Below are 12,768 nucleotides of genomic sequence, written 5' to 3' on the forward strand. Positions count from 1 at the left end.
GGGGGGGGGGGTGTTGGAGGTCCTTGTTTTCAGCTGCAGCTTTGGGAGGGGGGTGTATGAATCTGTGGGCGGGGCTTGTATTTTTTGAGGTTTGGTGCGCGGGGAGGGGGGTGGTGTTTGATGTGGGAACATCTTGAATGTTTTGAGGTTTGGTGCGCGGGTGGGGGGGGGGGGGGGTTGTTGGATGTGGGAACAGTGGTCTCCGGAGTCATTTGCACTCCGGAGCTTTGGAGGTGTGTCCCCTTTCCGCGAGTGGGTTGGCAGGGGGTGGAGTAGGGAAACACGCTCTGCATGTTTCCCTACTCCTCCTCCCCCTGCGTGGGTGCGAACCGTTTGTTTAGTTGAGTTTTTTTTCCTGCCCTTGACGTCATGACGTTTGAGGCGAGGGCGGGGCACGGGTCAGTGGGGTGGCTTCACCACCATGAATCCACGAACCGTTCTGGGAGACTGACTGACTTCAGTGACGTCAGTGTCCTCAGAACGTTGAGGTTGCGTTTTATTATAGTAGATTGTATTTTCTCAGTTGGTTTGATGATAAACAATTAGTAACTTTTGAACATTTATATTTGAATTTCTCCAGTTGTTTAGCAAACTTCAATCATAAAACACAAATCCATGAATGCCTGCAATGAGAGTTTAACAAATCACAGGGCAGGTGAACATTAGCTCAGTACATTGAATTAGTAACTCTGCTCTAGAATGAAGCAACAAGCAGAATTAAGAAAAGACAGACCAATTGATATTTTGAGGCATACATTAATATCATATGCCTGTCTACTTAATGCACTAGCATGACAGAGGGAAAATGAAACCTGATTTCTGAGGGCAAATATATTTATTTTTTTCTGATATCATTTGGTTATGAAATCCAGAAACATTTTATGAACTAATTAAAATACAAGAAGTCCAAAGATGCATTAGTTATACTCATGAAACTTAGGGAGTCACCATTATATATTTCATTGAATTGTACTTTCCTGGCCACGTTCAGTATCTAAAATCTGTACTGCTTGTTCCAACAATGGTTTTTAAAGCTGCCCAGAGGATATTGGGCATAGTATTCTTTTATGCTCCTAATTGAGGGCTTTCATGGTGATGCGGGTTCACAGCTTTGGAAGAGAAAAAGGACAAGCAGCTCCGTATGTATACCAAGAGAAATAAGAATCTCTCCTTTCCCCTTGAAAAATTATGTTTAAGTGCTTTTATACTCTTCCAAAAGAAACAATGCATTGGCTTTTCAGATCCAGTAGACTGAGGTTTACCAAACACAGGATGAACACCACTACTCTATACAAACAAGGACAGATGGTGTTAATACACAGGAATTACTAAACAATAGCAGTGTATTGAGGGCATTAAAATAAAGGTTGATAGCACAGCTGACTTATGTTAACAGGTGGTTATAAATACAGGTTTCATTATTATTTCTTGCCTGACTCTCTCTCTATATATATTCTGTATGAGGGATTTTCAGTTCATCAGATTAGATATCTGTACCACAAGTAATATAATACCCACAGGACCATAACATTCTGCTAAGAAAAGTAAAGACTTATGAACAACCTACTATTCTGGGGTACTTTTCCTGAGATACACAACTCTTGCAAACAGTTGAATAATATCCATTTTCCTCATTTAAATTATTTGGATCATTTTCAGTTAGTACATAATATTGACCCATCAATATTTTGCATATGAGAAGAGCAGTTTTCAAAGGAATTTGTCCCCTTGACAAAGAAGTAACCTGAGTAACTACCCATAGGTGAAAACTGATTTTTGCTTTAAAAAAACGGAGGGGAGAAGGGTAGGGGCAAGGAAGGGAAAGTGCATATGGCAGTGGTTCCCAAACCTGGTCCTGGAGGCACCCCAGCCAGTCAGGTTTTCAGTATATCCACAATGGATATTCATGAGGTAGATTTGCATGTAGTGGAGGTAGTGCATGGAAACCTCTCTCATTAATATTCATTGTGGGTATCATGAAAACCTGACTGGCTAGGGTGCCTCCAGGACCAGGTTTGGGAACCACTGGCATATGGTGATTGGATTTTGATATCCACAGGGAGCCAACTTTTCAAAACTATTGGGGGTGCTAAACCCAATGGAAATTACATCTATCTGGACACAGTCAAGGAATTTGTTCAATATGGAGGGTGCTCAGGCCCCCACAGCCCCCAGATAGCTGTCTCCTAATCCACCTCAGGGATGTAGCTACGGGTGGGCCTTAAATGCCGCAGCGCTTGCATTTAATGCTGTCGGCACTGCACCTCACAGTCTCCCACCCCTGAGGCAGCGCTTACGCTTTGCTGATAGCAACTTGCGGCGCCAACGTCCTGCTCTGGGGCCTTCCGCATCCCGCCTTCGTACACAGGAAGTTACATCAGCACGGCAGAGGGAAGGCCCCGGAGCATGACGTCGGCGCCGTGAGTTGCTATCAGCAAAGTGTAAGCGTTGCCTCGGGGGTGGGAGACTGACAGAGCTCCACTAGGGCCGAGCGAACCAGGCGGGATCCGTAAGAGCAGGAGGAGTCGGCAGGACCGCAGTGCACCGGCACCAGTGACCTGTCCCGGTGAGAGCACACCGGCAAGAAAGCTTGCGATGACCATAGTGATGGGGAAGGAAAAGGATCTCCCGGGGATCGTAGTGATGAGAGGTGCCCCGCAAAGAAGCTCCGAAGTGACGGTGGGAATAGAGCGCTTGGGGATTATAGTAATGGAGAAGACGGGGGTTGTAGTACTGGAAGTGTTTCTTTGGGGGGGGGGGGGGTCCTAGGGGCTCCAGTGATGGGAAGGGGGTCCTAGGGGCTCCAGTGATGGGAGGGGGGTCCTAGGGACTCCAGTGATGAGAGGGGGGTCCTAGGGACTCCAGTGATGGGAGGAAGGGGTTTTAGTGAGTGTGGAAAGGGGAGAAGGGGGTTCCTGTGGATTCTATGGGAGAATCTTGCCCTGTACCCTTTATCCCCACCTCTTTAATTCCCTTACCTCTTAGTTATTCTGTCTGTCTGTCCTATTTAGATTGTGAGCTCTGTGAGCAGGGACTGTCTTTTCATGTATGGTGTACAGCGCTGCGTATGCCTTGTAGCGCTATAGAAGTGATAAGTAGGTGCAGGAGCAGTGCCGACAGCATTAAATGCAAGTGCTGCGGCTGGTGTTGGAGAGGGTGAGGAAGTTAGTGGGGTGCTGCTGGCCCTGCAAGGGGAGGGGGCTGAAGGGAAGGGAGAGGTGCTGGACGGGGAGGGTGAGGAAGACAGTGGGGTGCTGGCCCTTCAAGTGGAGTGGGCTGAAGGGAGAGGTACTAGGTGCTGGACTTATTGGGGGGGGGGGGTAAAGAAGATTTGAAGGTGCTGGCCCTGAGAGGGGAGGGGCCTGAAGGGAACAGAAAGGTGTTGGACTTGCCAGGGGCAGAGGGTTGGAAGGGAGAGAGGTACTGGACTTGCAGAGGGGACAGGGGAGAGGTTTTGGATTTGCAGGGGGAGGTGGAGGGAAGGGGAGAGGTGCTGGATATGCAAAGGGTTGAAGTGAAGGGGAGAGGTGCTGGACACGTAGGGGGGCTGGATGAAAGGGAAAGAGGTGTTGAACATCTAATGGGGGCTGGATGAAAGGGAGAGAGATGCTGGACGTGTGGGGGGGGCTGAAGGAGAGGTGCTGGATATGCAGATGATGGCTGAAGGGAAAGGAGACAGATGTGGATCTGCAAGGAGGGCTGGAGCAAAGGGAGAAAGGTGCTGGACCTATGGGAGGGGTTAGAGGGAAGGGAGAGAGATGCTGGGAGAAAGAGCCAGATACATAGGGGGAAGGAAAGAGAGGAAGAGAAGCTGGTTGGGGGGTGGGATCAGAGAGGAGAGGGACACATTGGTGTGGAGGAGAGAGAAAGGGGACATGGGGAAGTATACAGATACAGAAGGGAGATGATGGGCATTAGGTGGGAGCATGGGGACAGGGACACAAATGTGAGATGCTGTATGGGGATGACACATGGGCACAGAGGGGTAATGCCTGACAAGGGGGGGGGGGGAACAGGGATATGGAATAGAGATAAAATGCTGGACACTGGAGAGGGGGTATATGGACACAGGGGGGGGAGATACCAGTCAAGGGGGAGAATAGGAACACAGAAGGGATATGCTGGGCACGGGGTGCATAGGTGCACAGAAGAATGATGATGGATGAGGGGATATGAACACAGGGGAGATACTGGACAAATAAATGTAGGAAAACAGAGATGGGAGATGGATGATGGACATGAAGAAAGAAGAAACGTCAAATAGACAGGAGACCCTGGCAAGTGAGTTAAGAGAAGACAGAGGGAAGCAGAAACCAGAGATTGGGACCAATATGATTTGAGAAATAAAATGACCAGACAACAAAAGGTATAAAAATTATTTTATTTTCAATGTTGTGAATATAACATGTTGGATTTGAAATGTACATCTTGCCAAAGTTGATGTTAGACATGGCTGGGGTCCAGGACAGAAATCTAGGAAAGGACCCCAAAGTCCAGCATGCAGGCTTTCTCTGGCCAAGAAACCAAGCACAATTGCCCTATTTGCAACCCCTAACACCATCCCTGGCATGTGCCATCTTTATATTTTGCACAGGAGCAAATGCCTTTCTTTCTTGTTTCTCTGGTGTTGTACTACATGCAAGGTCTAGTTTCTTGGGGTTTCCATTTAATTTATATTTCTAGAGTTTGTGGTCACTTATTCTGTATTTGGCATTTATGTCCTGTGTGTGTGACTGAGGTATTCTGTTAGCATGAAGTTTCCATGTAGCATTCTGTAGTAATTTGGCTTGTTCAGCTTTCCTGATAAATGTATTTGTATTTTGGGGCCCCACTATAATATTTAAGGCACTTCTTTTTCATAGTTAGGATCTCTGTTTTTGGAAGTTAGTGTTGGCATGGTAGGTTTGCTCTAGGATCTGAGTGACTTTTGTTTTACAGATTTTTTAAAATTAATTTATAATGTGTCTGTAATTGAGATTACACTAGAAACCAAAATTTCTTTGTATGATGAGTTTTATGGAGAATTGTCCTTGCTGTGCTCTGTATCCATTGTTGGTGGAGGGCCAGGAGGTTCTCTGGATACAGAATGTGTTTGGCTTCAATACCATATGTGTGTTGGTGGACCCTGGCTAAATGGGGAATGAAGATTGCAGTCTACTGTACTTCCCTTAGCTCTCAATTGGCCTGCAGCCACTGAAGCCTGCACTGCAACCCTCATTGAAGTTGTGGGGAGTGGGGTAGGGACAGAGCATGGGTGCATCTGGTTGCTGTTTTTTCTCTTTCAAAAAAGTTGGCAACTCTAGTGCCCACCCATCCAACCTGTTGGCCCACCCAAAAATTGCCTTCTGGCTACGCCACTGATCCACCTGCATGCATTTGTAATTGTAGTCCCCACTGATCTCAGATTTTCCAAAGGAGAACTATTCAGAGAGCTTCCCTTCGAAAATTACGTTACAGATCTGCATGTACAAAGTATCAGTGAATTTGAAAGCTAAGTGGTCACGTTAAAACCTGTCCCCAATGTGGTCAATCAGGTTTTGACACGTGGAGGGGCATAACTGAACGGGGTGCCCAAGTTTTCATGAGGGCATCATCACAGGATTTCCCCGCGAAGGGTCAGGGAAACCCGTATTATCCAAACTAGATGGGCGTCCATCTTTCGTTTCGATAAGGTTGGGGATGCCCAAATCTCAATATTTAAATCTCAATATTTAGGTCGACCTTAGAGATGGTCGTCCTCGGTTTTCAGCCAAAATGGAAACCGAGGACGCTCATCACAAAAACGACCAAATCCAAGCCCTTTGGTCAAAGGAGGAGCCAGCATTCGTAGTGCACTGGTCCCCCTCACATGCCAGGACACCAACCAGGCACCCTTGGAGGCACTGCAGTGGACTTCACAAATTGCTCCCAGGTGCATAGCTCCGTTACCTTGGGTGCGGAGCCCCCCAAAACCTACCCCCACAACTGTACACCACTACCATAGCCCTAAGGGGTGAAGAGGGGCACCTACATGTGGGTACAGTGGGTTTCATGTGGGTTTTGGAGGGCTCACATTTACCACCGCAAGTGTAACAGGTAGGGGAGATGAGCCTGGGTCCACCTCTCTGAAGTGCACTGCACCCACTAAAACTGCTCCAGGGACTTGCATACTGCTGTCATGGAGCTGGGCACGACATTTGAGGCTGGCAAAAAGTTTTTTTTAGGGTGGGAGGGGGTTGGTGACCACTGGGGGACTAAGGGGAGATCATCCCCGATACCCTCTGCTGGTCATCTGGTCAGTTGGGGCAACTTTTCACAGATTGGTCGCAAGAAAAAATGGACCAAGTAAAGTCGGCCAAGTGCTCGTCAGGGATGCCCTTCTTTTTTCCATTATTGGCCGAGGATGCCCATCACTTAATCACACCCCAGTCCCGCCTTCACTATGGTGATGACACGCCCCCGGGAACTTTGGTCGTCCCCACGACCGGAAGCAGTTGAGGACACCGAAATCGGCTTTCAATTATGCCGATTTGGGCGACCCTGAGAGAAGGACGCCCATCTCCCGATTTCTGTCAGAAGATGGGCGCCCTTCTCTTTCGAAAATAAGACTGATAATATCCTTAATTATAACAGCCTCACAATACATCTCAGTGTACATTAAGTAGGTCCTAAAAATGGCCCCAGTTTAACTTGGCCTGCATTTCACAGGTTGATACAATGTAAGAAAATACTCACTTTCGAGTGGCACTCTGACTTTGTGTGGACAGCCAGAAAGGCTGCGGTGATGTGGATACAGTCCAGTTACATGTCCTGAGCCATCACACCCTGGGATGGGACATTTGGTCTCTCTTTTCTCCTGCCTGGGGGAATCTGCAGAGAAATTAAAGATTGTTTAAAAAAAAGTGAGTGTTTAGATCCGCCTTCTGTGCTCATCTCAGTCATTTCTTTATCAAAATATAGGTGCTCTTTTGGTGCTAAATATGAAAAGGGCTGGATTTAAAGTTCAGGAGAATGTAGGACAAATGAAAAAGTAAAATATTCATCTGAACGGCTTGCTTGCATGATTTTCAAATAATATGTCTTTTCAGTAAGGATTTAATTTCCTGCTACTTCAAGAAATTAAAATAATCTACAAAAAATGTTATGTAACCAAAAAGTTGTGAAAACGTGTTGTGTAACTGTTACCCAATTCTTAGATTTTAGCAGCACTAACTAAAAAACGTATAACTTTTAAAGTATGCACCTTAGTTCATAAAATCATTCACGGTGAAGCCCCTGCATACATGTCTGATTTAATAGACCTACCACCCAGAAACGCTAAAAGATCATCCCGAACTCCCCTCAATCTCCACTTCCCTAAGTGCAAAGGCATAAAATAGAAAGTAATGCACGCATCAACCTTCTCTTATATGAGCACGCAATTCTGGAATACACTACCACACAACCTGAAAACGACCTACGAATTAACCGACTTCCGCAAATTATTGAAGACTCATCTCTTTGATAAAACTTATCACAAGGATCAAAACACATGAAGTCCATAGACACTAATAGAAATGCATTAATACACTCTCTTCTGAATTCTCTTCCCCCATATTTTCACCACACTTAAAACTCTACCTATAGTAAAAATTGTTATACCCAAATGTTTCTTACTATTGTTCTATCGCCTTATCATTTTCCCATTGTTACACTCCATTGTTCTATTTTCTCTAATGATATTTTGACTTTGTCTTCCTATAACCCTCACAATGCAACCCATAACTGAATTGTAACAAAATGTATTTCCATCATTCACTATGTATTGTAAGCCACACTGAGCCCGCAAATAGGTGGGAAAATGTGGGATACAAATGCAATAAATAAATAAATAAATAAATAAATAAATAAATAAAAGCCCCACAGCACTTTTTATGGTTTTCACTTGATTATGCATGAAACAAATTCTCATGCAGTGTATTTCCAATATATACACATTTATTTCACACATATTCATTGTGGTAATCCTGAAAACTGAACTGGCTAGGTGTGCTTCCAGGAAAGGGTTGAGAACCAGTGTTTTAAGGAACCACAGGGTCACAGGCATTGCTTTTTGGTAGGGCCAGTTCAGGCTGTGGAGTGAGGGATGGGGTGAGGATGATGTGAAGGGATATCATTTTCACACTCTCCTCTGTCTCACTCTCAGGCTCATTTTCAAAAGAGATAGACGTCCAAAAAGTGACACAAGTCAGCATTTGGACATTTATCTCACAGAAACGTCCAAATCAGTATTATCAAAAACTCTTTTTGGGCATCTTTCTCTGAAGTCTGTCAGAAGGACGTCCAAATCTCAAGGGGGCATGCTGGGGGTGTGTTCAAGGCAGGACTTGGGCGTTCCTAAGACATGGATGTCTTTCAGCAATAATGGAACCACACAAAGACACCCAAGACTAAAATTTAGCTGTTTTGAGCTAGACCTGTTTTTATAATGAATAGCTGCAGTGAGAATTGAGCCCACTTCCCCAGGATCAAAGTCTGCAGCACTAACCACTAGGCTACTCCTCTACTCCACACAAGAGGTGCCCCAAATGACCAGATGAGCACTGGAGGGACTCGAGGATCACCTCCCCTTCCTCCCCCAAATCACAAAACATTTTTCCAAACAGCTTTCAAAAGAAAAAGATAGGCTTTTTTTTTTTTGGGTAGAAAATGACCTTTCCTGTTCTGATTTTGGACATTTTACAAAAAACGTCCAAATTCAGACTTAGATGTCATATCCAAAAATGCCCCTTGTGCATTTGACTTGCCCAAAGTCATAAGGAACAGCAGTGGGAATTGAACCCATGTTGCCAGGATTAAAGCCTGCTGCACTAACCATTAAATCACTCCTTCTCTGTTTTGGATGTCTTTGCGTTCAAAAATGGCCGAAAATCAAGGACGTCCATGGCATTTTCTAAAACAAAGATGGACGTCCATCTTTTTTCGAAAATGACCTTTTCCCCGCCACCGAATTTGGATGTTTTATTAAGATGTCCAAATTCCAACTTAGACGTTTCTTTCGAAAACGCCCGTCTGTCAACTCTAAGGGATTCCAACCTTGAAGAATTGTCCATGATAATAGGATTTTCTGGACCTTTTTATGTCAAATCAACACAAGCAAACTAACTTACAGGCTTAGGGCACTTTTAGTAGTGCCTACTCTTTACCTCCTCACAAACCCCCTCAAAACAATTAAAATATTTTTTAGCATGTGAAAATAAGCAGTTACCACAGGACACCTGAGTGCATCCTGCTGTACGCCATTTTAAGCCGCATTATGTGTGCATTACCACCTAATGCAGCTGAGTAAAAAGGACCCCTCATTAGAAAATAGCTCCCACTTATTTAAGTAAATCTAGCTCTTGGTACTTTTACAAGCCATATTTTCACCTAAAGCACTGTCCCTCAGATTCTGTATAGTGCGGCTTGAGATGTGCTCACAGATCAGACTGTGTTCTGATTACCATGCACAACTTAATTATCCTAACAAGCCAATCAGCGCCAATAACTGTCACTTAACAAGCAATTACTGACACTAATTGGCATTAATTAGAATTTACACGCACAACTTTCTAAGCGTATTCTGCAACGTGATGTGCGTAAATTCTAAGAAGCAGATTGGAAAAGGGGACGTCTAGTCAAGGTATGGGGAGTTCATCTGGTCGTTGTTTTCTGGTTCTAGCACAAAAAAACAGAGCTCAAGGCTAATATCGTAGTCCAAAGTTAATGAAAATACTTCTAACGACTACCGAAGTAGTACGAGTCGCTTGGTGTTTGAAAGAGTCAGACTACTCTACTTCTTCTTCCGCGAGGAATTAGGGTAGAGCATGGGCAGAGTTGTGATTTACACGCGTATTCTATAAAGTATGCACTAACATTTACACCTGCTCTTCATCAGGCATAATGTCTGCCCCTTCACACTAGTACCACTAAAAGAGAATTCAGGAGGGGGCCAAGCCCACATTTTGGAAGCCAGTTGTTAAAGTAGCCATGGCAGGGAGGGACCCTTCTGTAACAACCGGCTCACAAAATTCTTAAAAACGTAACAGTAAGCCACACTGAGCCTGCAAATGTGTGGGAAACTGTGGGATACAAATGTAACTAATAATATATATATATATATATATATATATATATATATATATATACAGTGGGGGAAATAAGTATTTGATCCCTTGCTGATTTTGTAAGTTTGCCCACTGACAAAGACATGAGCAGCCCATAATTGAAGGGTAGGTTATTGGTAACAGTGAGAGATAGCACATCACAAATTAAATCCGGAAAATCACATTGTGGAAAGTATATGAATTTATTTGCATTCTGCAGAGGGAAATAAGTATTTGATCCCCCACCAACCAGTAAGAGATCTGGCCCCTACAGACCAGGTAGATGCTCCAAATCAACTCGTTACCTGCATGACAGACAGCTGTCGGCAATGGTCACCTGTATGAAAGACACCTGTCCACAGACTCAGTGAATCAGTCAGACTCTAACCTCTACAAAATGGCCAAGACTCAGTGAATCAGTCAGACTCTAACCTCTACAAAATGGCCAAGAGCAAGGAGCTGTCTAAGGATGTCAGGGACAAGATCATACACCTGCACAAGGCTGGAATGGGCTACAAAACCATCAGTAAGACGCTGGGCGAGAAGGAGACAACTGTTGGTGCCATAGTAAGAAAATGGAAGAAGTACAAAATGACTGTCAATCGACAAAGATCTGGGGCTCCACGCAAAATCTCACCTCGTGGGGTATCCTTGATCATGAGGAAGGTTAGAAATCAGCCTACAACTACAAGGGGGGAACTTGTCAATGATCTCAAGGCAGCTGGGACCACTGTCACCACGAAAACCATTGGTAAGACATTACGACATAACGGATTGCAATCCTGCAGTGCCCGCAAGGTCCCCCTGCTCCGGAAGGCACATGTGACGGCCCGTCTGAAGTTTGCCAGTGAACACCTGGATGATGCCGAGAGTGATTGGGAGAAGGTGCTGTGGTCAGATGAGACAAAAATTGAGCTCTTTGGCATGAACTCAACTCGCCGTGTTTGGAGGAAGAGAAATGCTGCCTATGACCCAAAGAACACCGTCCCCACTGTCAAGCATGGAGGTGGAAATGTTATGTTTTGGGGGTGTTTCTCTGCTAAGGGCACAGGACTACTTCACCGCATCAATGGGAGAATGGATGGGGCCATGTACCGTACAATTCTGAGTGACAACCTCCTTCCCTCCGCCAGGGCCTTAAAAATGGGTCGTGGCTGGGTCTTCCAGCACGACAATGACCCAAAACATACAGCCAAGGCAACAAAGGAGTGGCTCAGGAAGAAGCACATTAGGGTCATGGAGTGGCCTAGCCAGTCACCAGACCTTAATCCCATTGAAAACTTATGGAGGGAGCTGAAGCTGCGAGTTGCCAAGCGACAGCCCAGAACTCTTAATGATTTAGAGATGATCTGCAAAGAGGAGTGGACCAAAATTCCTCCTGACATGTGTGCAAACCTCATCATCAACTACAGAAGACGTCTGACCGCTGTGCTTGCCAACAAGGGTTTTGCCACCAAGTATTAGGTCTTGTTTGCCAGAGGGATCAAATACTTATTTCCCTCTGCAGAATGCAAATAAATTCATATACTTTCCACAATGTGATTTTCCGGATTTAATTTGTGATGTGCTATCTCTCACTGTTACCAATAACCTACCCTTCAATTATGGGCTGCTCATGTCTTTGTCAGTGGGCAAACTTACAAAATCAGCAAGGGATCAAATACTTATTTCCCCCACTGTATATATAACAAATTATGTTTTGATGCCAACTGAAAAAGAATGTTCTGCCACCACATATGTAAAAATTACCAAACAGAAATAAAGATGAATGCAGCTGTATGAACAATTTAGAGTACAAGGACATAAGATGGCCCATATAAATCAGATAAAAGGCCCTTCAGTGGACAGTCCGGGTAACAAGTACTTGTCAGGATGTCAAGCATCTGATCCATTTCCTGTTGCTCAAATCCAGAGATAAGCACTGGCTTTCTCATAACTACATGGATAATAATGGTTAGCTCTAGATTAACATTATATTGGGCCCTACCACAGATACCATTGACTTCTTTTCTTAATCCCTCCCACTGAGTCACATTCACTCTTTGCCTGCCTCACACAGGGATCTTTATTTATGGTGGATAAAGAATTGGTGTGGAGAAAACTGCAGGGCCTTGTTCTGATCTCAGTGACAGTAGTAGGTTATGAGTAGGCATGAAGAGCACTCCATAGGGTGAGACTCAAGGTCAAAGAGTGAGATTAACAGGTGACTGCTCAAAGTATAAATCTAGAAAGGTTATGTATCAAAAAGTGACCAGTGGCTTCTTGCTACTCCATGTTTTCAAATGAAAAGTCTATGATGACAGAAAGCCATTGAAACACAAACACATATACACTCTTACTTTGAACTCATATACGCATACACATATATACATACACATACACAAGTTTTTGTGTTCTGCTGCTACCTACTGCATACTTCCTGCTCCTCCCAACCAGCTCTGCCATCATGTTATGTTCCTGCAGTTGCTGCCAGCTCTTTTCTTCTGCCAGCAGCAGTTTCCCCATCCTTCTCCCATTCCTACCCATTCTCAGTGCTCCTCACCAGGATACTCAAAGGCTCTTTCCAAAATCAGCCCGATGCCTCTCACAAAACTCGGTTCTCCCATCTAATACCAAAGCTTAAGTCAAGAGAATTTCCTCCTCCTTAGTTCATCCCCTTTCTTCC

The 12,768-nt window shown here is 44.7% G+C and overlaps 1 protein-coding gene across 1 annotated transcript in view; it reads right to left on the reverse strand.

The window, feature by feature from the left end:
• The window catches only part of ST18 (ST18 C2H2C-type zinc finger transcription factor), a 353,913-nt gene that overhangs the window by 183,574 nt on the left and 157,571 nt on the right, over positions 1–12,768 (reverse strand). Inside the window, exon 6 of the mRNA XM_030190140.1 lies at positions 6,715–6,849. Within this exon, the coding sequence (XP_030046000.1) occupies positions 6,715–6,849 (135 nt within the window). The remainder of the gene's footprint in view (positions 1–6,714; positions 6,850–12,768) is intronic.

Source organism: Microcaecilia unicolor, chromosome 1 (assembly GCF_901765095.1).
Source record: "Microcaecilia unicolor chromosome 1, aMicUni1.1, whole genome shotgun sequence".
Classification (NCBI taxonomy): Eukaryota; Metazoa; Chordata; class Amphibia; order Gymnophiona; family Siphonopidae; genus Microcaecilia; species Microcaecilia unicolor.